Consider the following 26,365-nt stretch of genomic DNA (forward strand, 5'->3'; position numbering starts at 1 on the left):
TTCAAATGGATTTTAGGAGAAACAGCTGAGACAAAGGTGATACTTAAAACATCACTGAGATCTCCAGTTTTGGAAGAGCAACCTCTGAGCACTACAGTTTTCCTCTGGGAAAAAACTACAATTTTATAGCCAACGGCAAGAAGGACTTGTTATCAAAACCAAAACACACTGTAGTGGAAACTATTCAAAGTGTGTTGCAGGGACGAGTGGCCGATATCTTTGTGGCTAATATTTAACGGAGGCGGCCTCCAGCTGCCTGATAAAGCCCGAGACGAGCCTGTCCGATCGCACATCTTTGCCTTATCTGTACTCAGGGCACTAACCCCACTCAAGATAGGTGGCCAGCACCTGCAATAGCTCACTTTGGTAATCAATGTTCTATATTCATTAACTAGCAGCCCAGTGTTTGCCCTACAAAATCAGATACCAATAACAGATTGAGGGCAAGTATCCAATTTATAAAGCAAGGCCAAATCCAAGTTGTGGGCAAAGTTAGTGCAAATAGTTTTACTTGTATCACACAACACGTTGCCACAATTTTAGCTCAGGGTTATGCATGTCTACAAAGAACAGGAGTTTAGGATTAACTAAACATAAAAAGTTGTCATATTAAAAAGATGTTTGGGATTGGAACAACATGAGGATGATAGAATTTACATTTTTGTGTGACGTTTCCCTTAAGGTATGGGTCTTTGAAACTTAATGATTATCTCCCAGAAAACAGAACTGATGGACATTAAAAACAGGTTAACTTAATTGTTTCACACAATATTGGATACATCTTTGATACCATCCCAAAATTAGCTTCATTTCCAATTGAAGGACTTGAGTCTCAGGCCTCTCCCTGGAGTTTGCCTGCACTCGAACGACTCCTGCCTCTCGCATTCCACACCGTGTCTCAGCCATGACTAACTTGATTTGTCCTGTGCATGTCTCCGTCAAAAAACGTTTCATCTGTAGACTCTGTGGGCAACTGACCATGGGGAAAAGGCACAAAAGACAACTCGTGCAGAGTTGACTTGTGATAAACAAAGAAATTACATCAAGAACTGAGATATAGACCTATTGTGAACTGGTTCTTGACTTTCATTAACACAACCTGCCATTTGTTTGCAGCGGTAGTGAAAAGCACAAGAGGAAGGGAGTTATAGAACATTCCTCTTTAAGAGCCGTTTGTTCTCAAAAAAGGGCAGCTGTAAGCGAAGGAGCACCGGGTCGATGCTCGGGCCATATGCTACATGTGTTCTTAATGCAGGGGATAAAATTTGTTCATAGAGGGTCTTTGTATCACTTTCAGGTTTTAAAAAAGGAGATTGGTTGTAAAAGATGCAGTAAAATAGTTTTTGGTTCAAGTCTCTTGGCGTGCACTACAATAAAAATCTGTATTTTTATCTTGCTTTCCAGTAAAAAAATAAGCTACAAGATTTACTGGAGAAGCTAAATAACATAAGATATTAAGCTTTGTTTTCAGAGAAATTCAACACATTTTGTGAGGTTTAATGAATAAACATGTTTTCCCTTTAAATTAACTACACCAGACTGGCATTTGTTTCCTGTTTAAAAGCTGATCTGTATAATATGTCTCCTTGACAAGCTTATGTTTGAATATGATAGAGGGATCAGATGTTGGTCTCTGATCATTAACTGGTCATTTACTATCAAACTATTTTAGCTCTAACAACGGGATAGCCTCAATTACTTTTATGGTTATCAATAACATGAAATGCTTATTGAACTTCTATATTCAGTTTGAATTGAATTAGAATGACGTTGATTGAAAGTCAAGTTTACTCAAAACACCATTAGGATCATTTACCAAGTTATATTGATTTAAAGGAGACCTATTATAAAAAACCCTTTTACAAGATGTAATATAAGTCTCAGGTGTCCCCAGACTGTGTCCGTGAAGTTTCTGCTCAAAATACCCCACGGATCATTTATTATACCATGTTATAAATGCCTCTTTTTGGGAGGAATCAAAAATATGCTGTTTTCATGTGTGTGTCTCTTTAAATGCAAATGAGCTGCTGCTCCCTCACCCGACATAGCTCTGGTCTCTGTGAATACAATCAGAGACAGTGGTAACATTGGGGCACATTTCCTTCAAAAAACAAAACTTGTCCACTGCACCTTCAGTTGTTCTGATGCCGGGAGTACATGAAGACTCTTATGTTCACTTTTACAGCCAACAACAGAACACTTATGACGCTTACGAAGCTAAGACATTATTCTTCTCACTGCATCTGCTCAAGCATGGAAAAAAATGTCGGACTGTGTATAGATCAATCAGGGGAGGATTTATGATAATAGGGTGGAGTCCGTCACCAGTCGTGGGCGAGGCCTGCTCTAACATGACGTCACGTTGACCAAGTGTGCCGCACAAGCCCTCAAAAGTGAAGCCAAAATGTCTCGAACGCCCCCCGGTGACTGGTCCTAGTATAGGTCATAAACCCCGCCTCCCCATGTTATTCAACGGGATGTGAGACCAACTAAACAATTCAATTACACTTCACATATCTTTTTTCCAAAGATAGTTTCTGTCATTTTCTGTAGTTTCTATCACGTTGATGTAATTTCAAGTGTTTGTTTTTAGTTAGTTATTTGATGCTATAAAAACGGTGCTGTGACATCATGATTGACAGCTGTGATTGACAAGTTCTCTGAGCGAAGTAGTCACTGAAGCACCAACTGACTTTTTTTCGGGATCTTCGGAGGACTGAGGAGATGTAATGTAATATTTAAATTTCTATAATTAATTATTTCACACCGTCATAAGTCAAAAGTCAAAAGTGCAGGGGCGTGTGCTTGCGATTAATTCAGCGAGAGTGAGGGCGGGGCCTTGATTTCGCGGCTTTACTTCCTGCTCACTACTGCGCAGGTCTGGTCCCGAAATCGCAACTGCGCAGACTCAAGTCCCAAGATGTCAGCGCCATATCGGGACACTGGCGGCTTCAGTTCTCACCAATGGAAAAGAGCGAAGGGGCATCGTCCATCTTTTTTTACAGTCTATGATTTTGACGCACTGTTTTTGATTAATAGAAATATAAGGAAGAGAAGTGGGTGGGCTTTTAACATTGTAGGGTGGTTGTGTACACACACTGTCGACTCACATGTATGTAAAAGTGAATTTTGTATAACAGGTCCCCTTTAAGTCAATTTTTTGTTTTGTTTAAACAACTTTCCCTCTTAAGTTGACTTAAACTTTTAAGGCAGCATGAACACTTACTTTTTAAGTTGAAACAACAAGATTTGTTTTTACAGTATATGTTGATTTCACCTCGAGTTTGGGGTGGGACTATCTGTTAGTACAACCAATGGAAGATGGAGTTTTCTGGAATGATTATTTTTGCAATTCCATTTGGTGATGCTAGTGGTTTATTAATATGCATACGCTTAAACACTTAATTAATAGATTTATTTATTTTAGTTATTTGCTTATTTTATTTATTTATTTGTAAGGGAGAATACACATTAATCAAAAACCTCACGGATGTAAATGTGTCAGAAATGTGTCATCTGCCGTCCGAAATGTATCATGCATTAAGGAAAGACAAACACTCTGAGTACAATTTTTTCTTTTGCACTATTGTGTTTGCATAATGGGGTCTGCACTAAATACCTGAATAAAATTACAAAATTAGCAAGGTTACAGTTTCCCCGTGGCAATCAGCCCCTCTCCCCATCCCCCAATAGCCTGTTCTTGTAAAGCTCTTTAGCCCTGTATTCATTGTGGCGCCACAGGAGTAGAATACCCTGACCCGAAAGCATGGCCAGACCCTACAAAGTGTCCATTGACAGAAGGGGACCCTCACGTGGCAGGCAATCCTGGAATATTGTCTCAAATGAATCCGTCATCGTGGCACTTGTACATGTCAGTGCACACCGAATTTTGCCCTTGTGGGGCGCAGATCTGTCGTCTGCCTTGCGGTTATTTTCCTTTCTGCTGCAGTCACATGAAGGTCTTTCACTGGAGGCCCAGTGCATCTGCCCAATGAACAACCTTCGTCTCCATTTCCGTTCCCGCTCAAAATAAAATGATCAGGCCCGTGGGAGCCGGTCGTGAATCAGCTATCCTGCTAAATATTTTTAGAAACACAGACTCTAAAGGCAATACAGCTCAAGTGGTCAAAATACAGTGGTCCCAAGAAATATTTGGACACTTTTGGACACCCAAGTCACACTTAAAAAATGCATGGATTTAATTTCATTAGATACCAAAATATCAAACCAAGGGACATCTATAAACAAATTATGCAAGAGCTTTTCTCAGAACTTCCTTTACTTTTCTTAGCCATTTTATTTCTCTATTACTTTTACCCAACTGGAGCAAATGTAACTTTTAGTGGATGTATGAATTCAGTTCCCCTCATGTTTGTACAGGTGTACTAGCAGAGTAACCACAGTTGTAAGTGTAGTAACACATTAACTACCGACATCCATCTTCATTTAGAACAATATAAGTGATGTTTTATAATTTGAAACCTAAAATGTTGGTATGTATTATTTCTTTACAAGAAATGCCACTTGGATTGGTATTTAGTTATATAATGCGAAGACATTTTAGATGTCTTAGCATTCCTCTTTATTGCATTCTTTTCCATAAAATGTATGTGCTTACTTAGGCTAGCACTCTACCTACCCTCTCCTTTAGTGTTCCAATGAGGACAAAACGCCATATTGATCAGGGTAAGTTTATGATGACAGAATTGTCATTTTTGGGTAGACCATCCTTTTAAAGGGATAATTCACCCAATGATTCTCTGAAATGTACTCACCCTCCATGGCATCCCAGATGTGTATGACTTTCTGTCTTCTGCAGAATACAAATTATGTGGAAGTGAATGGGTGCCAAATTTTTTAAGCACCAAAATCCACATTAAGGGAGCATAAAAGCAACCCATAAGACTCAAGTGGTTAAATAAATGTGTTTAGACATGATATGATAGGTGTGGGTGAGAAACAGATCAATATTTAAGTCATTTTTATCAGAAATTCTCTGTTTTTTACACCAAAAACAGAAGAAGAAGAATTTGAAATGAAAGTGAAACTGAAGTGGGGGAGGAGAATTTAAAGTAAAAATATTGTTAAATATTGATCTGTTTCTCACCTACACCTATCATATCACTTCATATGACAATGATTTAACCACTGGAGTTGTCTGGAGTACTTTTATGTTTATGCTTAAAGCTTCAAATTTTGGCACTCATTAACATCCATTGTATGGACCGACAGAGCTGAGATATTTTAAAAACCTTCATTTGTGTTCAGCAGATGAAATAAAGTCATACACATCTGGGATGGCATGATGGTGAGTAAATGATGAAAGAAATTTCATTTTTGGGTGAACTATTCCTTTAAGTGTCCATGTAAAAACAAAACATGTTAATAACATGCATTCATTTTATAGTGTAAAACCATGTCACACAGTTTAACTTTACAGACAAACAACACCACACTAGAACTTCCATTGGACAATGGATTGGAGGCCAGGAAAATGACACCCACACCTGTTACAAAAGAGCCCCACATATCTCCATATAGGTAATTTTATCAGGCTTGATCCTTTGAGGGGCTAAGAGACATTTCACAGCCAGCAGATGATGAAGACTTCCACAGGTGCAAGCAAACCCCCTCTAAACATTATATGAAGGGCCCTGCTGGATGTTTACCAGTATTTTGGTTTAAAGTAAACATTATTATTGGTGCTTTCTAAGCCAAGCATCATTATTCCTATTGCTCATATTTAGAGTTAATGATTTGAACAAACTCCTACCCGTAAGCATTAAACTTCTGTCCGTAACTTGTCCCTCACATTTTTGCAATGGACATAAACAACCTCAAATTGTCTGGTTTCTTGAGGAGAAGTGTGCTACTACTAATCTAAGCAATCAGGCTTATGTTAGACAATAAAACAAGTGAAACACACAGACTTACATTGAAAGAGGGACATGAAACATAACTAGATCCACAATAATATAGTGATCTGAGAGTGGGATTGTTTTGACTTGGCCCAGTAAGCAACCACATAGCAACCACCCAGGATGCCCTAGCAACCACAAAGCAGTGCACTAAAAACCACCCAGAACACATTAGCAACCACACTGCAGCCACCCACAACACCCTAGCATTATGACAGAGATTTTTTTAATGGGCAAGCACCACAGATTTTCTACAGAAAAAGTCTAAACTCTTCAGAGTCGTAAGCTGTTCTAGAAGCTATAGGACTGCAGTTTACACAGACGCAGATTTGTCAAGCGTCTCCGATATCCCAAGATCCGAAACCACTCCCACAACTCTCACACACTCCACACATTCCAACTGCTGTGTAGATTTCAAGCCCAACAGCTGGCTATGGTTCTCACTCTTACAACATAAAAAAACACACTACTACCCATGACGATTCCGCTCGAACATCCAGACCACAAAATAACCAAAAATGGATTTGAAAGCCTTATTTAATAAAAGAAAAATAGAAAGATTACTTCCTAAATGAAAATAACAATTGTTGACAGACAGTAAGAGAATAGAAATATACAATTAATGTGGACAGCATGGCTCAGATAAACAGGTCTTTGAAGAATATGAGGATTTCATTATGGCTGCAACTAACGATTATTTTGATACTCGATTAATCTAACGATTATTAGAAGGATTATTCAAATATTCGGGCGATTATTGCAACGATTAATCATTAGCACTTATCCGACTATTTAGCTTAAAAAGTTGTTTTCCACATGCTTGCTAACAATAAAGAGGACAAAATCATCTTTTAAAAATACCTCTAAATGACCTTCACCGAATCAAAGAAACAAAATACTTTTTAAGTTTAATTCAGTAAAAAAATTCCCTGCAAAAAAATCCTATAGTTATAAAGTGTTTTTGTCTTCTTTTAAATTTAAAATCATCTAAAAATCCTTGAAACAAGATCCATTTACTTAAAAAGTAACATATAAGATATTTAGACTTGCTTTAAGAGAATGTATAAATAAACATAAGTGTATTTTGTATATAAGTGTATTTGTTTTGCTTTGTTATACTTCTACGAGTGCAGTAAAGACAAAATATACTTATCTATTCTCCAAAAGTAAGTCTCAATATATTAAACTAATTAATAAACGAAATATATAAATGTTTGTATTATTAATATTATTTTCCAAATTCTCAGATAAAACATTTCTTCTTCTGCAGAATAGCTGATATTGTAAATGTAAGTTGTTTTAAGGAGTTTTAGATATTTATATTGGAAAACAAGCCAAAACAAATCAAAAACGTATTTTGGGGCAAAGAACACCCTCTCTCACTTTTTTGTTCACTTCAATCCATCTTTAACTCACAAAAACAAACTCTCTCTAATTAAAAAAGCTGGGTTTTGCCAATTTTCTTCACGATAAGAAATGCACAGCAACACATATATTTTGATCCAATTAGTCACGAGCCATCATGTTATAATCTAGCTGCAGCGAGTGTGCACTTGAGGGACGAGAGTCCCCACGACAGAGTGTGCATCAGTCGGGTGCAGTTTCAATCTCTCCCTTTAAGATCGGGACTTAGCGCAACTCATAGAAGAGGCGCTGACTGCACAGAGAAATGACAGTTTCAGAGTTTGTAGTTATTTACTTGAACTGCATTTAGAAGAAGAAGAGAAGAATCCTTTATTTTGGTCACACATTATACACACAGTTTTTTGCATATATACAGTGAAATTTATTAGTTTTCACATATCCCAGCTAAGCTGGGGTCAGAGTGCAGGGTCAGCCATGATACGGCGCCCCTGGAGCAGATAGGGTTAAGGGCCTTGCTCAAGGGCCCAACAGTGGCATCTTGGTGGTGCTGGGGCTTGAACCCCCAACCTTCTGGTCAGTAACCCTGAGCCTTAACCACTGAGCCATTTAAGATGTAACATCGGGGTGCTTCCTTTAAAGACACTCGACACGCAAATTTTGCATCAGTGGAGCAGCAGCTCCGGCTCCACTTATTCCACAACGAGAGTGCTTCTGTATTTATTTGTTTGGTGTTTTTGTATAATTCCCTCATACTTTGCGATCTACATCACCTGAAGCAGTGAAAGTTTAGAGTGCATCTGGACTGTGATTTGTGTAATTCTTCCTCTCCTCAGTCAGGCACGAGCTGCAGTGCTGCTCTTGCGCACCATCTTTAGAGTTTCATATGATCTCATGTTATGTTAAATGACATCATGCATTTTTGTTGACAATTTTTTATTGTCGACATTGCTGATAATGTTGACTAATCATTTCAGCCCTAGAGTTCATATAGAGATCTCTGAGCAGACCTCTTCTGAAACACTTAATGAGACAAGTGAGATTACTAGGATCTTTTTCACATTCGGTGAAAGTCTCCATTTCCTCAGCATTTAGTCTTACTGCTGTAAGAGAAACAAGCTAAGATATTGATAAGATCTTATTTGGGATAAGACTTATTCCTATAGGTCCCTTCGTATGGCAAAACTACTATTCATCCCCCAAAAATATAAACAGGTGGCTTGAATTAAATAAATTAATAACAAAAGTTGTTGAGTAGAGCTACTGTTGGAGACCTCTCTTTGACAATGGTGCATTCCACCAGTCACTTAGCATCAGTCAACTACATGGCTGTTGTTTAGGCACGGAAAACCTTTCACCTTGAACAGGGTATGCCAGCAGGGGAGGGCCATGTCATGATGTTCAGGGGACAAAGAGGTAGCTCGGTATTATCAGGGTCAGAAGGTTACATTCCTAATTGCCCTTCAAACAAATTGCAAGGGGTGAGAAGATAAAATTGGACAGCAAACCTCTGGAGCCATTCATGCAGAATGTATAGCTGTGTAGTATGCAATATAGCACTGACTTAGAATAAGTTGCATTGAGACAGTTAGTGTGCTTTTCACTGTGACAGACACTATAGGCCCCATTTTAAGAGCAAAGCAAAGCGCAGAGCTATGCTTTAAGTCATACACGTAAAGTCAGTGGGCATGGCCATGAAGTTTTGGTATTTTTGTGCAGTCTAGGCACAAGTGGGTTTGGCAAAATTGTGCGCACAAATCACTAATGGGCTGGTCAAATGTAATTTAATTCTGAGGTTCTTCTCCGCTTATTTCATTGTCTGTGTCCAATTTTATATTCCATTCCCTTTCAAGCACCAGAGATATAAACAAGGACAGCACATTCATAAGAATTTAGTAGTGTAAAAGGACTGTATGCAATAAATTAAAAGAATAGACATATGGACTTGTGTTCTTTTGTGCATTAACTGCACCTTTGTTGAATGTCAGGCATATTTCTATGACAGTGACATGCTCCTTTAATACGTATGGAAAACGTTTATGTCATCAGGATTTGGATTTAAGCACTGTTAAATTATGCAGTGTAAGTATTATTAATCATTACCATCAACTAAAACACACAAATCATGGCTAGTATTAACAGTGATTGTAACACACTTCCCTTCTAACAGTCAATTATGTTTTGAAAATGTTGATTAATTCATTGAAACATTGTATTCATTGAAAAAATTGAACCAAATATATTTCTAAATTCAAATTACACTTCAAACAAAATGAAAATCTAATCAAAATAACGATGCTTGTTCAAAAAAATCATACCAAATCCAAACAATTTTCCCTCTTTAATATCCACACTCTGTGACAACAGGTGGAAAAATACCAAACAAATTAGATCATAAATGCAATTGTAAATATAAACATAATAATAATAAATAAATAAACCATGACCTATGGACAGTTTAACAAAAATGTCATAAAATGTTGTTTCATAAAACAGCTACAACTGTGATTGTCAGTGAAATAATTTCATGTTCCACTAAATATGTTCCACTGAGTTTGGACATGAAATGAATGACCACCTGCTAGTGGAATCTCTAAACTGCAAATGTAGTAAATTAATTTAGACTATGCACTGAAAACGTATCGGTTACCTAACGTAACCTCGGTTCTCTCTAGATGAGGGAACGAGTATTGCGTAAGCTAGCTTACGCTACGGGAAAGATTCATCTTTTCTGAGATATTGAAGACAAAAAATTATCCTTAATTTTTGTATCCATTGTCAACGCAGTGCGGCAGCTGCAGACCTTGAGCGGGCTAGCTAGCGAGCTCATAGGTTGCTCTGCGGCAACTGCTGCAGCCTATAGACGAGCTTGGGCGAACTCGCATCCAATGAGAGGCGTCCGCGCGCTCACTGCATCAAAGCCCGCCAAAATGGGCGTGACTAGAGTGCATATAAGCGTAGTTCAGTAGGCTGGAACCCTGGTTTTCATTGACTGAAGCGAAAAGTCGCTGCGTGGCGCGAGCACGGCCGGCTACGCAATACTCGTTCCCTCATCTAGAGAGAACCGAGGTTACGTTAGGTAACCGATACGTTCTCTTACGAGAGGTTCTCTCATATTGCGTAAGCTAGCTTACGCTACGGGAACCCATTGTCAGCGCCGTCGCGCCAAGCATCCACTGTATGAGCCCCAGGGAATTAAGGGGGACCGGGGAGCCCTTATGAGTGGGGAAATAATATTTGGCCGGCAAGAATGCGGGTCATTGATTGTGTACTACATAAGCACATAGTGGGAAGGGAACGACAGAGCGGCGGTGCCGGTCTGTGTGGAATGTGTCCCATCAGTGTAGTGTCCCATCAGTAGTTTTGCCTGCAGAGCGGGCACTTCCATATTGTAAAATCTGACAAAGGTGGAGGGGGAAGTCCATCCCGCTGCCACACATATGTCGTGAATGGAAATCCCGCTGGACCATGCCCACGAGGATGCCATGCCTCTAGTGGAGTGAGCCCTAATGCCCAAGGGGCATGGCAGGTCTTTTGACGCGTATGCAGCAGCAATAGCGTCCACTATCCATCTAGATAGTGTCTGTTTCGAGGCGGCGAGACCTTTGGTGCGCCCTCCGAACGAAACGAAAAGCTGCTCAGAGCGTCTGAAAGCGGCAGAGCGTGCAGTATACAATCTCAGTGCTCTGACCGGGCAAAGGAGATTGGCGTCGCGTTCACTATCGGGTGCTGGCAGCGCCGATAGGGAAATGACCTGTGCTCTGAAAGGAGTACCGATCACCTTGGGAACATAGCCGTGTCTAGGCTTTAAAATGACCTTGGAGTCACTTGGTCCAAACTCAAGACATGCAGCGCTGACAGACAGCGCGTGAAGGTCTCCCACACGTTTGACTGATGACAGGGCAGTCAGAAAAACGGTTTTGATTGAAAGGTATTTCAAATCCATGGATTGAAGTGGTTCGAAAGGGGGGGCTTTCATAGTTTCGAGAACTATAGAAAGATCCCAGATAGGAACCGATGGGAGCGCGGGGGTTCATCCTTCTAGCTCCCCTGAGGAAGCGGATGACCAGCTCGTTTTTACCCCATGACTGGCCGTGCAGGGGTTCAGCGAACGCCGCAACGGCAGCCACATACACTTTGAGCGTGGATGGGGATCTGCCCTTATCCAGCAGCTCTTGTAGAAATACGAGCAGCGACGAAACCCCACATGTCCGCGGGTCCAGGTCTCTGTCGGTGCACCATTTTGAGAACACAGACCATTTTGACGCATAGTCTCTTCTCGTGGAAGGGGCTCTAGCGTGTATGATGGTGTTTATTACTCCTTCTGGCAGAGCGACGGGTAGTCGTTGATCACCCACGCATGCAGCGCCCAGCGCTCTGGGTGGGGATGCCAGATTGTGCCGCGAGCTTGAGAGAGGAGATCTGCTCTCACTGGGATGGGCCACGGCGCTGTCAGTGACAGCTGCGTAAGCTCCGGGAACCATGTCTGATTCTCCCAGCGGGGCTATGAGGAGCACCGAGTGACGCGTTTCCCTGATCCTCTGCATTACCTGTGGCAATAGCGAGGCGGGAGGGAAGGCGTAAAGCGGGCATCTGGGCCAGTCCTGGGCCAGCGTGTCCTCGCTTTCGAGAAAAATATTGGGCAGTGAGAGTTCTCTTTGGGCGCTAAAGAGGTCTATCTCTGCTCTGCCGAATAGGTGCCATAGCGTCTGGACTGTTTGAGCATGCAGGGACCATTCCCCTGGGGAATATTGTCTCTGGACAGTCTGTCCAGGCTGTCGTTCAGGTGGCCTGGCACGTGCGTCAGCCCTCAGCGGCGCAGGTGGCACTGGGACCAACTCAGTATGCGTTTCGTCAGATGGAAGAGGTTCCTGGATCTGACACCGCCCTGGCGGTTTAGGTAGGATACCACAGATCTGTTGTCCGAGCGGACCAGGGCGTGGTGACCCTGAATGACCGGGAGAAAGCGCCGCAGCGCGTACTCCACCGCTATCATTTCCAGACAATTTATGTGAAGGAACTTTTCCTGAACTGACCATAGGCCGAAAACCGGAGAGCCCTCGCGAGACCGCGCCCCAACCCGTGTTGGGCGCGTCTGTCGAGATGACTTTCGGCGAGATACAGCTCCCATTGTCACTCCCGCTGATACCATTCGGCCACTGTCCAGGGCTGCAGAGCTGAAATACAGATCTGAGTCACCTTGATGGGCTGGCGACCTGTGGCCCAAGCCCGGCGAGGCGCGGTGTTTAGCCAATGCTGAAGCGGGCGATGTGCAGTAAACCCAGCTGAAGTACTGCTGCGGCTGAGGCCATGTAACCTAGCACTCTCTGGAATTTCTTCAGAGGCGTGAGGCTGTTCATCTGAAAAGATGCGGCTAGTCGCTGAACACGGCGGCGCTGTGTAGATAAGCGAGCCGTCATTGCCACGGAGTCTAGTTCTATTTCAAGGAAGGAAATTGTCTGACTGGGCTGTAGTGAGCTCTTGGTCCAATTGACTGCAAGACCCAAACTGTTCAGATGGCTGAGGAGAACTGCTCTGTGAGACAGAAGCTCCATATGTGACTGTGCCATAATCAGCCAGTCGTCCAAATAGTTCAAAATTCACAAACCCTGACTCCGCAGGGAGTGCGAGCGCCGCATCCATGCACTTCGTGAAAGTACGGGGTGCTAAGGACAGGCCGAGCGGGAGGACGGTGTAGTGATAAACCTGGCCGTCGAGGCGAATCTCAAGAATGGCCTGTGACGGGGATTTATCTGAATCTGAAAGTATGCATCTTTCAGATCGAGGAAATAAACCAGTCCCCTGGCGCACATGCGCGAGGAGTTTCCTGATTGTAAGCATTTTGAACGGTCTTTTTGCAAGCACCTTGTTCAAAACCCTGAGATCTAATATGGGTCTGAGGCCGCCGTCTTTCTTGGGAACAAGAAAATAACGGCTGTAAAGCCCGACTCAGCTCAGAGAGGGTGGCACTTTCTCTAATGGCCCTTTTGCACAGAAGGCTTGCTATTTCTGAACGAAGCATGCACGCTGCTTCCGTGTTCACAGTGGTTTCGAGCCGCGCTCTGAAGCGAGGAGGGCGGCGATCGAACTGTAGCAAATAGCCCTGTTGTATTGTGCTTAACACCAACTTGGATATCCCTGGAATAGCTTCCCACGCTTTGAAGCGTAACGCTAGAGGGTGAATGGCCAATTCGCTCTGATTGCCGCACACAGAGCGCTGAACAAAATGTGTGAGCTCGTTTAGTGTGTTTATGCATGATTGCTCGCAGACAGCATGAACAGGCTGTTTTGTGAGTGACTTCCCGATTGGAATGAATGGGGAGAGTCACATCTGTTACTTGATGCGCAAGCATAGTCATGGGCACGGGACTTACACACAGAGGAATGTTTGCTGGCCGTGTAACAGAGCGGGCAGAGAATGGGTGCGCGCATGTATTTGTGGGCGCATTTATTGACTCTAACACTCGAGCGGTTCGTAACCGCTTTATGTGAGCGTGCTCTGGTGGGGACACGAGACATGTAGTGCTTGTGTGTAGAGGTGAACACTGGATTATGGGCACATTTTCTACACATAGGGCTGGTCGTGTGACAGAGCGGCCAGAGAATGGGCGCGCGCACGCATTCGTGGGCGGCTTCATTGACTCTGACGCTCGAGCGGTTCGTAACCGCTTTATGCGAGCGTGCTCTGATAGGGGCACGGAATGTGTTATGCTTGTGTGTAGGGGTGAACACTGGGTTGTTTGTTCACATTTTCTACACATAAGACATGTTTGTTCTTTACAAGATTTATTTGGGTCGCCGTGAAAACGGCGTTTGAGTGCAGGCAAGCGGGCAGTGTCACCGGCTTGTTGGCTGCTAAATTCACCACTGTAGTAGCCTGAGAGAAGGGGACTGACAGGGGGCGAAGCTTTGACGGTTGTCAAACGGCGGGACTGAGCCGTCGTTTGTTCAACAAAGTTAGGAAGACTTCGGTTGCTCTGGTTTCAGCGTTACCTTAAATCGAGGCCCGCGGGGGGGCGGCGGTCTGCGGCGGCTGTCTGAGCATGATCGAGGGCGGCCGCCCTGTCGACGCTGAGAAGTCTGAGTTTGTTGAGCTGGGCGCTGTGAAGAGGCTCGTGCAGGAGGCTGATCACGTGAGCGGCCTGCAGAGGAGCTAGCGCGACGCGGCAGGAAGAGGTTCATGGCTTGAGTGGCTTTCTGGACTTCTGAGAAGCGGTCAACAATGCCACTCACCGCGGAGCCAAAGAGACCGGTCGGAGAGAGCAGTGCGTTGAGGAACGTGGAGCGCTCTGCTTCTCCCATGTCGGCTAGCGTTAGCCACAGGTGTCTCTCGGTCACAGTCAGCGAGGCCATGCACTTCCCTAGAGCTTGAGCTGCAGCTTTGGTAGCGCGAAGGGCGAGGTCTGTCGCGCTTTGTAGATCAGTAACAGCCTCTGGGTGCCTGCCTTTCTCATCCCACTCCCGAAGAAGGTCCGCTTGTAGGATCTGTAAAACGGCCATGGAGTGCAGAGCAGATGCGGCTTGGCCAGCAGCGGAATAGGCGTGGCCAACATAGGCGGAAGTCACTCTGCAGGCCTTAGACGGGAGCACAGGCTTAGACCGCCATCTCACGGAGGGCGGGCAAAGGTGTGCTGCTACCGAGTCCTCGACCGGGGGGGATGGAGGAGTAGCCTCTCTCGGTGGCGCCGTCCACCGACGCGAGAGAGGTGGAGACGTGGGAACGGGACCTGGCCGAAAAAGGAGCGTTCCACGACTTTGCAAGCTCCGTGTGTAGTTCCGGCAGGAAGGGAGCGGCCTGGGCCGCGGGTGTAGAGCGGCGATGGCTTTCAAGAAAGCAGCCGTCGAGTCTGTTGGGTGCCTGCTCGCGGCCTGTGTGAGGAGGCCTGTGACGGCCTGTGTGAGGAGGCGTGTTAACTCCCCTTCAACTCCGGCGCGGGTCCTGCTGGATTCCTGGGCCAAGGAGGAGGCTTGGGAGCCTGACCACTCCTCGCTGTCCGAAGCGATGATGGAACAGCAGCCCTTATCCTCCGCCTCGTCATCCGAGATGGCAGCAGTGTGGCCGCTCGGCGGCAACTCGCTGGCGTCCGGGGCGGGAAGCGATGCTTCGAGGGAGAGGCTCCGGCGAGGCAGGCGCTTCAACCACAGTTTCCGGCAGCCTTTGGGAGCGGCGCTTCTTTCTCTGTGGCGGAATGTAAGGCGCCATGGCGCTTCTGCTTTGGCGCTCGAGTCGAGCCCGCAGGGTCGACATCGGTAGCTCCTCGCAGAAATCGCATCCGCCCTCAGTGAGGGCGAGCTCTGCGTGCCCCAGACCCAGGCAGAGAGCGCCAGATGATGTGGCGGTCTCCAGTGCTGAGAAGGGCGCGACATGAGGCGCAAGTGGAGCGAGGCATCTTGAAAAAGACGCTCGTACTCTTTTGTGAATAGTTCGTAAGAACTAGCTTGCTGAATAAAAAGGATACGTCGTCGGATGGCGTAGCTTCGCAGGATGGCTGAAGGTGGCTGAGGCGGCCGGCTTCTTCTAGCGCTGTCCACGCTTGCTTGATGCCCCTCGAATGGCGACGCGGCTTCCAGGTCAGCGATGCGAAGAGCTTCGCTGAAGAGATGAAAATCAGGGTTCCAGCCTACGAACTACACTTATATGCACTCTAGTCATGCCCATTTTGGCGGGCTTTGATGCAGTGAGCCGCGGACGCCTCTCATTGGATCGCGAGTTCAGCCCAAGCTCGTCTATAGGCTGCAGCAGTTGCCGCAGAGCAACCTATGAGCTCGCTAACTAGCCCGCTCAAGGTCTGCAGCTGCCGCACTGCGTTGACAATGGATACAAAAATTAAGGATAATTTTTTGGCTTCAATATCTCAGAAAAGATGAATCTTTCCCGTAGCGTAAGCTAGCTTACGCAATACGAGAAAACCTCTCGTAAGAGAACAGACATGGTTATGAAATTTCAAAGCGCAATGACGTCTCAGGAAAAGAGCAAATTGCCCTTAGCGCTACTTCATTAACATAAAATACACCCACAGTTTGCGCACATTCACCCACAGATTGCGCGAAGATAGTGCCAACTTGCATTTTGCGCTGGCACAAAAATTGGTCTTAGAATTAGCACTCTCACAAAAATTGGATAAGACGTAGCACGCGGTAAAGCAAACTACTGTGCAAACTACTGTGATTTCCTAACGTATTTGGACACTTAAGCCATGTACAGTATTGCATTACATAACAAAATATCAAACCAAGTGTCATTTATTTTAAAGAGCGACACTTTCAAGCAAAATTTCTCAAATAAAGAATATTGCCAGGTTGTGTTCATAATAAAGCCAAAAAGTATTTCATTAATACTTTCTGGCTGTCAAATATTAGTGGAACATGTCCAACGTTTATGAAGTAGTTACATTAGTTCTGAGAAAAGCTCTAGCATCATTTGTTTGCAGAAGCCCCTTGGTTTGATATCTTGTTTTATAATGCAATGACATTCATACAGTTTTAAGTGTCTTAAGTGTCCAAATATTATTGGAGCCACTGTACATAATAAATTAGATATTCAGTATATTTTAAAGCTGCCATATTGTTACACCAGTGTAGTGAATTCAGTACAACTCCAAACTTGTTGCACTTAATGGAACAGAATGCAAAAGCATGCATGTCCCATTGCTCTGGACACTGGCATCTCTGAGAGCCAGTCCAAGTCTGTGTAATTCAGGACTGCCAGATGGCATGCACCGGGCGTTGCATGCAGTCTTGTCAATGTGGTCGATATTTGGGACAGGTCAGACATGGCAGAGGTTTACGAGCAGTAAGAGCACTGAATTGCCACTTACTTTACTGTCAGAACACTCAAGTGATGCAACATTAACAGCAAGTAAACAGACAGAGAGATAGATAGCTCGAAAAGAAAGAGTGATAGAAGAGAGTGAAATATAGACAGACAGACAGACCTACAGACAGATAGAAAAGAGACAAAGACAGGCAGACAGATAGATAGAAAAGAAAGACTGATAGAAAAGAGTGACAGACAGACAGACAGACAGACAGACAGACAGACAGACAGACAGACAGACAGACAGACAGACAGATAGATAGATAGATAGATAGATAGATAGATAGATAGATAGATAGATAGATAGATAGATAGATAGATAGATAGAAAAGAGTGAGTGACAGACAGACAGACAGACAGACCGACCTACAGATAGAAAAGAGACAAAGACAGGCAGACAGATAGAAAAGAAAGAGTGATAGAAAAGAGTGACAGACAGACAGACAGACAGACAGACAGACAGACAGACAGACAGACAGATAGATAGATAGATAGATAGATAGATAGATAGATAGATAGATAAGAGTGACAGACAGACAGACAGACAGACAGACAGACAGACAGACAGATAGACAGATAGATAGATAGATAGATAGATAGATAGATAGATAGATAGATAGATAGATAGATAGATAGATAGATAGATAGATAGATAGATAGATAATATATATACTTGAAGTCAGAAATGTACATACACTTTAGCCAAATATATTTAAACACATTTAAACACAGGTCTTTGTGACGGCCACTCCAATACCTTGACTTTGCTGTCCTTAAGCCATTTTGCTACAACTTTGGAGGTATGCTTGTGGTCATTGTCCATTTGGAAGACCCATTTGCGACCAAGCTTTCTTCATGGCTGATGTCTTGAGATGTTGCTTCTATATTTCCACATAATTTTCTGTCCTCAAGATGCCATCTTTTTTGTGAAGTGCACCGGTCCCTCCAGCAGCAAAGCACCCCCACAGCATGATACTGCCACCCCCAATGCATCATGGTTGGAAAGGTGTTTTTTGGCTTGCAAGTCTCACCTTTTCTCCTCCAAACAAGACGATGGCCATTATGGCCAAAAAGTTCAATTTTTGTTTCATCAGCCTAGAAGATCTTTGTCCCCATGTGCACATGCAAACTATAGTCTGGCTTTTTATGGCAGATTTGGAGCAGTGTTTTTTTTTCAGGTTATGTCGATATAGGACTCGTTTAACTGTGGATATAGATACTTGTCTACCTGTTTCCGCCAGCATCTTCACAAGGTCCTTTCCTGTTGTTCTGGGATTGATTTTCACTTTTCACACAAAACAATGTTCATCTGGAGAAAGTATGCATCTCCTTCTCGAGAGTTATGATGGCTGAGTGGTCCCATGGTGTTTATATTTGCGTACTTTTGTTTGTACAGATGAACGTGGTACATTCGAGCATTGGAAATGGCTCCCAAGGATGAACCAGACTTGTGGAGGTCCATGATTTCTTTTGATTTCCCCATTATGTCATGCAAAGAGGCACTGAGTTTGAAGGTAGGCCTTAAAATACATCCACAAGTACACCTCCAGTTCAGTACACCTTCAATCAGAAGCTAATTGGCTAATTGTATAAAGGCTTGACATAATTTTCTGGAATTTTCCAAGCTGCTTAAAGGCACATTTAACTTGGTGTATGTAAACTTCTGACCCACTGGAATTGTGATATAGTCAATTAAAAGTGAAACAAGCTGTCTGTAAACAATTGTAGGAAAAATGACTCGTGTCATGCACAAAGTAGATTAACCACAACTATAGTTTAATAATTTTAAATCTGTGGAGTGGTTAAAAATTTTGTTTTAATGACTTCAGCCTAAGTGTATGTACATTTCTGACTTCAACAGTATATTTTGTTCATGTATGTTGTATTTGCAAATTTTAGCATTAATGTCTTATGTTTTATGTTGTCTTGTGTTGCCCCGTCTTGCCTAAACATAAAAGTTCTAATGCAGCTGATGCATTTGCGTGTCAGAGAACAGTGTGACTGTAAGAGATGCCGTCTATCAATCACACGCATACCTTTTTGTTTGAGGCTGGCGTGGACTCCTGTTGCACGGGGAGCATCAGAGCCATGTCTGACATATGACATATACACAGCTGCTGGGGAGGCACAGGCCCCAACACAAACTGACATGCCAAATCCCAAAGAAAACAAGGGGAGCTGTCTCCAGTCTGAGGATTGCTTTTCAACATCTCATTTGTAATGCAACCAAAAGAACAGCTGGAGATACGGAGGCGGGAGGAGTCCCAGACAGAGGCGAGGAGCACCAAGCCAAGAATTCGAAGTTGGAAAAACGGCAAGTGCGAGGAAACATGACGAACAGGCAGGGAAAAAAACAGGAGAACTGACATGTTATTGTAAGACCTCTGGTGTAGGGTCAGGCATGCAACCCAACCTGGCCCTCTCTGTGGTCTTCCATTCTGACCTTTGACCCTTTCTGCAGAGCACTGGCCAAACACAGACCACCGACCCACAACAATGAGCTATTCAGGCAATTCCACCACTGGAAAGTGCGAGTGAGCGTGTAAGTCCCGGCAGCTATCAACATACTATTGGCGGACTGTTTAACAAACTTCCCATTTGACAGAGATTTACTGCTTCGGGACACACCATGTGTAAAGTTCATGCGTACATAGTTGCTATTGTAAAAAGAATTTAAGAGCTAGGCAGTCGAATTATGCATGACATCTGCTCGCGCTTGATTAAAGCTGTAATCAGCTTTCAAATTCCAGTCTGGAATAGCCGACATACTGGCCACAACTGCTCAGTCACACATTTTGCTAAATGTTTGTACAGCCCCCAATTCAAATTGGCCTGTTTTTCCTCTTTTCACACTTCCATCATTACGAGCACCTCCCCCATTGAGTAACAAGATCCTGACCAGCATCCAGGCACCATGAGGCACCAAGGCCAGTGGAGGAACTCCCCAACCTTCAACAGAACTGCTGGATTTGTAAAACTCTATAAGTCACCAAAAGAGTCACCATATGCCACTCATCCTGTGATTGTGGTCCTTTTGGTCTCTTTGCATGGACTAATCAAAATCACATAGCCCAGCATGAAAAGCAGGAAGAGGTTGCTGAATAAATTCCACCAGTGGTGTCAATATATCCCTGAAAAAGTTACTGATTGCATTTGATTCAGTCAGGCTGATATTTAGAAAGGATGCTCCGTTTTTTTGAGAACGAGAACAAGTACCGATACTTTCTTTTTGGCACTCGCCGATACAATACCAATATCAACAGTTTATTTCAATTTCATCTTTAAAATGGTGTCTAAATAAATACATTAATTAAAACTTTAATCAAATGAAAATAGAACAATTAATTTTCAACATTTTATCAAATTAAATGCTTTTATACAGAATCTCACAGCACAATCCAAAATAAAAATTGTCAAATAAAGTGCTGCATAACAGAGCATCACAGATGTGACATAGTGCTTCTATATAACACAATTACTATTGATTTATTATTACAGTGACCATGCAGAAGGATATATTTCTGTTGTATTTTTTTACATTTAAATTGAGCTTTTATTTTGGAGTAAACCCCTTTCCATTTCTCTAAGACATATGGTATATTTTGTTGGCATCTGGGCACAGTACTGACAGGCAGACAGTCTACTGACTGTCACAGTACCAGTTTCGGGACATCCATAAAATTTAGACAATTTGAGATTATCAATATATGATAACTGTGTCTGCTTGGCTGGTTATAATTGGTAGCTTTCCCTCCCAAAATCTACAACCTTTTAAAATTGTCACATTATCTCATTTGAAATATTTTTGAGTTCGTTTTTTGAGTAAATATTGTGCATCTTCATTTAAATTCAGCAATTGTTTGTCTTATTTGCTATCATAAAATTGTATTTTACTGTATAACTTCCATGCTGAAACAAAAGTTGGTCTACCAGCTTATTTTTCTGGTTTTAGTTGGTCTCCCAGCTTGGTTTGCAGGATTTAGAGGGGTTTTGGGCACTTTTCAGCTGGTCAGGCTGCGAGACCAGACAGACTAATTGTAGACCTGCTTGGCCAGCCTGGCCATATTAAACCAGCTAATACCAGCAAACCAGTATAGGTTTTAGAAGGGATAAAGGTATTAAAATAACCATCAGCCACACTGCTCTCTAGATATCAGCATAGACAATGGAAAAACTCATACTGCTGAGCACTCATTTAAAATATAGTCTTTAACTTCAAATATAGTTTGCAACTTCAGAAAATGTTTACAACTGATTCGAAATCATTTAAAGGTAGACTGTAAGACCAACACCTTCACCATTTTCAATTGGAGCTAAAGGTGTTTGATTTTGTTCATGGTCATTATACTAAAGCACCACACACAGGGGGTTCTGCCTTGGTGAAGCAAATTAGACCATTTATGTTCCCCAGCCATTTTTCCGCCTCATTACAGAAGAATGTCCCTCGCAGTCTATCACAAATGGGAGTAGGTGACACAAAAATGGCCACTAAGTAAACACCATTTGCCTTCACAATAACTACTTTATTGGGTCCACTTAACAACCATTCTTCCTGGTGTCTTCCTCAATGGAAATGAGTTTAACAGCCTTCTTAACTCACTCCAGTTATCCTGTAGGTAATGTATCCACCCAACTGTTTATCTGGCACAAGTGACTGCGGTTCCAAGATTTATACACCATGACGAGCAAAGGAACCTTCCTGTTAAAGTAGAGGATGTTTGAGATTAAGGATGAGCCAAAATAATCAACCCTCCCACTGTTTAGAGCCACCTTTGATTGCTTTAAGTGAAGCTCTGGAGGAGATGAATAGAGCTACCAACCAACTATAACACCCTGAAGCCTTTAAATTAAAGGGATAGCTTACCCCAAAATGAAAATGCTGACATTATTTAGTCACCCAAATGTCTCCCTAAACCTGTATAACTTACTTTCCTCCATGAAACACAAAAGGCAAAATATCAATCTTAACACTGATCTTTGACATCCAATGAAAGTGAATGGTGACTGGACAATCAAGCTCCAAAAAACCCACCATAAAGCCACAATGTGATTTGATTCAAGAGTGAATAACAACAATTTAGGTCTGTTCATCGCACAACATGATCACATGGCTTCAGAAGACTTGGAATATAGAATACAAATTATATTGACTACTTTATCCTGTGGTCTTATAGTGTTTCTTTGTCCTTTTTGGAGCTTGACAGCCCAGAGTCTCTTTTCTTTATCATTGTGAGGCAAAAAGCTGTATACAATTTTTCAGATTTTTCTCTTTTGTGTTTCACAAAAGAATGAAAGTCATACAAGTAATAAAACAAGAATCAGGTAAAAAAAAAAAAAAAAAAGGAAGAAATTAAGGGGTGGGAGAGATGAGAAAATGCACTGTCAGCTTCGTTCTCTTGGTTCTTAGATTGGAAAAATTGAGGCTCTATGTTTTTCTTGAACTTTTTTTCCAGGGATGCACATTTAATGTCCATCCAATCTGAGTTTGTGAGGGTAAAGTATTTTTGCAAGTGGACCATGTGAATGTTTGCTCTATTATATCCACAAATCTCAGTGAATACAGGCATATGCTGCAAGGGTGGTCTACATCAGTGTAAACAAATCAGCTCATGCCTACAAACACTTCAGCCCATCTTCAGAGTCCAACCCCATATGTTCCACAAACACTCTTCTACTGCATCTTTAACTATCCCACACATTTCCATCCATCTAAAACAGCCTACATAATTTATAAGTCGAATCCTGGTCTATAAACATGAATAGCAACTTCTGTATTATTAACACCCAACATATTTTTGTTTGTTAGGAGTCAACGCTGAAGTTAACGTTGCTAGAAGACATCATTTATGCCGATATATTCCTAGAAAATAAAAAATGGGAAGCTGCAACCAACAGGGCTTGAGGGTCTTAATTACAGTCGCTTAGTGTCTTAGACACAATGGCATGCATTCAAGTTATGAGCACATTGCATCATATAAACTGCAAAAAAAAAAAAAAAAAGAAATTCCTGTGGACAAATTGTCTGAATTCCACATGGGACTGTTAAAGCTTCTGGCAAGGATGGCATACTGGCCAAAAGTGTTTCAGATGCAACTGGATGCACGTTGCATCTACAAACATTCAAACAGATCTGCTGATGGAATGCTAATTGCTCTACATTGGGATGCCTAGACCCATAAACATTGCAAAAGCTTCACAATTTCTTTGCACATACCACACTTTAGATAACATTGCAAAATATTTGTCTGAAGTGATGCACTCCCTTCAAATTTTCAAATTCTCAAAAAAAAAAAAAAAAACAGTCTGTCTAACATCTCCTTTTGTGTTGCATGAAATAAAGTCATACGTGTTTTGAACAACAGCAGGGTGAAAAATGAAGAAATATCATTTTTGGATGAATTCTCCTTTTAACTATCTTGGTGCTACAATACAGTACTTTGCATCTGTGGACTATTGTTATATAATTCCCTCTGGTGCAGCTGTCAAATCTCATTCTTGATTCTGAGTTGGTCTCAAACTTGATTCTGTCTCAACACAAATTTAAATGAATGCTGTGTGGCATCACTGACATCAAACCTGCAGTGACACATCAATGCACCAGTTTTGAATCTACATGTGCACCATGGTGTTGTGGTGGTGTAGTGGGCTAAAGCACATAACTGTTAATCAGAAGGTTGCTGGTTCGATCCCCACAGCCACCACCATTGTGTCCTTGAGCAAGACACTTAACTCCAGGTTGCTCTGGGGGGATTGTCCCTGTAAGTCGCTTTGGATAAAAGCATCTGCCACATGCATAAAAATGTAAATGCACGCATTTGAAATTTCAGAAAAGGTTTTAATGACTTAAAATTCACTATCTTTTCTCACAAAAGCTATCGTATGGATTCAGATGACTTGGTATATAGTGCACCAATCATATAGACAACTTTTTCATGCTTCTGCAGCGTTTTCTGTCACTTTTCGATTTTGAAAGCCATGGTCGCTTTGAACTATTGTTGTATGGAACTGTGCAAAGATGTTTCAAATTGTCTCATTTTATGTTTCCAGGATAAAAATAAAAAAAACATATGGGTTTGGAACCATATGTGGGTGAGTAAATATTGACAGATTTTATATATATATATATATATATATATATATATATATAATACAGTAATTTGTACTGTATTCATTGGACTGACTGATTTATTTGCAAAGAACCCTGTTGTTGTCTCTGTAACAAGCGCAACATATCAAACCTACCCGTAGCTTTGTGCCCCAGATACGATCGAGGAGACAAATTGTCTGCGCAACTTACAAACACAAATAGAGATGCACACCTTTCGGTATTGTATGGCAAACAAACATAATTAGTTAATCTAATCGCATTGCTTTCTTGTTTTTCTGTTTACATTTGGCTAAGCGTCTCCATGAAGGCCAGGGCTCTGTGACTGTGAATGCCACATTGTTCAGGGCCCCCTCACAGTTGCAATCTGCCCAGACGTCGCTCGGCCCCTGTCTCTCTCTCTCCAGCTCCGGTGACAGGCTGTTGAGTCTGAGGTGTACGCTAAAATGCAAAAAGGGAGACTCCATGGCTCACGCTTCACATGCAGCCCTGATGGAGTGGAGTCAGTGAGCTGTACTATCTGCCCATCAGCAGCCCCGTCCCCCATTCAGCCCATACTGTATGGAAATGATGGTAAGTTTCAGTCCAAAAGGAACAACAGCTTATGAAAGAGGACCACGTTCAGCAAACAATGACAGAGACAGGACTCAAAAGTCTCTGAAAGCAATGCAGAGCCTGGACTGAATGGACAGGTTAAAGGAATCCTTCAAGTTCCAGGCTGATTGAATTTCAACTCAGCAAATGCAAGAGGTGGACTCTATTTAAATGTTTACGGGCCATTCTGTACATGAAAGACCTACATTGTTAAACAAATACATATGTTTAAATGAAGTTCAGCCTGCCAATTTGATATTAAATAATACCTTAAGGAGTCCAGCAGCAATTTTAACAAATTATAAGTGAAAACCCCACAACTGAAGACTTGAATTTGGTTACTTTGCACCAAACAGAATATAATACATAGTTAAAATCAACATCAGAGAAAGCATGAATGAACATACAAGCAGCTTAATTATTTTTGTATGTTAATATCACAAGCAAATAAATGATTCTTGCCCATCTTTGATTCTGAAAGCTTGTACTTTTGAAACACTTAAGCAATTCAACTTTTGGTCAGTATATAGCTAACAAGCTTAAAATCTTTTGCTAATCTTTGTATGCAAATATTGAGCACACTGAGAAGCACACATGACATGCATGTGACTATTAAGTTACTGTAAATAAACCTAAACACAAATAGAACAACATGCTTCTAAAATAAATGAATAGTGAGAAAATTACTTTGAATTAACATTTTATCTTCTTTAACAGCTGGTAAGTGGCTTTATTTTCAGATATTTATGAGGGCAAAAATACTTTTACTCACCTCTGGCACATTCTGTCATGAAAAACACGTCAAAAATGAAGAAAGCAATCCAAAAGAGTTCCATGGTGCACTACAAAAGCTATCTGGTTCTTCAAATCTATGAGAGAAATAAATCTGTTAGTACAGAACCAGAACTGGTTAATTACTCTGAATGCCCAGTGCAATGCCAATCATCTCCCAAAGTGCTGTTTTACCTTAGTGCTGTTTGATAACTAAAGTTGTCTTACAAAAAGCATTGCTTGCAACAAATCATTTCAAAGAACTTGCTAGCCTACTTAGTACATTATGCATGCAATAACAAGTGTATGTGCATAAACGTGCTTCCAAAGGGGTTAAAGGTCCTTATGAAAACATAAAACTTGCAATAAAATAATTCAAGACTTACCAACAATGGAAACAGCTCATAAAGTGTTCCTCAAGACCGATAGAAGAAATATCATGCTTACATCTTTCCAAAGTACTCCAGTAAAATGCGCTACATTCACAATCCTTATGCACGAAAAACGGGATCCAGTGAATTCAATCTGATCGCAGTTCAATTATCACGCGCAACTGTACTCGCGAACCCTCTGACGTCAACTATTTTCCCCCGATGAAGATACGCGTCGCTCACTGTAACTTCTCGAGATGACAGTCCGCGTGCAGTCCTAATCACTTAATCTCCACTTTATCGCCACAGCGTCTTCATATAAGAAAACAGAGCCGACAAATTACTGATAAAGGTTGAAATTCGTATAAAAAAGAAATACCGTTAGCTAAATTCGCCGTCCAGACAAACACACAGTACATACACACAC

General features: G+C 42.2%; 1 protein-coding gene across 1 annotated transcript in view; it reads right to left on the minus strand.

Moving 5' to 3' along the window:
* LOC127663182 (fibroblast growth factor receptor-like 1) overlaps window positions 1-26,365 on the minus strand; it is a 74,193-nt gene extending 47,828 nt beyond the window's left edge. The window contains exons 1-2 of the mRNA XM_052154677.1: window positions 25,954-26,365; window positions 25,569-25,665 (exon numbers count right to left, since the gene is read on the minus strand). Coding sequence (XP_052010637.1) covers window positions 25,569-25,632 — 64 coding nt within the window. The 5' untranslated portion in view covers window positions 25,633-25,665; window positions 25,954-26,365. The remainder of the gene's footprint in view (window positions 1-25,568; window positions 25,666-25,953) is intronic.

The sequence above is a fragment of the Xyrauchen texanus genome, chromosome 23 (genome assembly GCF_025860055.1).
Source record: "Xyrauchen texanus isolate HMW12.3.18 chromosome 23, RBS_HiC_50CHRs, whole genome shotgun sequence".
NCBI classification, from domain to species: domain Eukaryota; kingdom Metazoa; phylum Chordata; class Actinopteri; order Cypriniformes; family Catostomidae; genus Xyrauchen; species Xyrauchen texanus.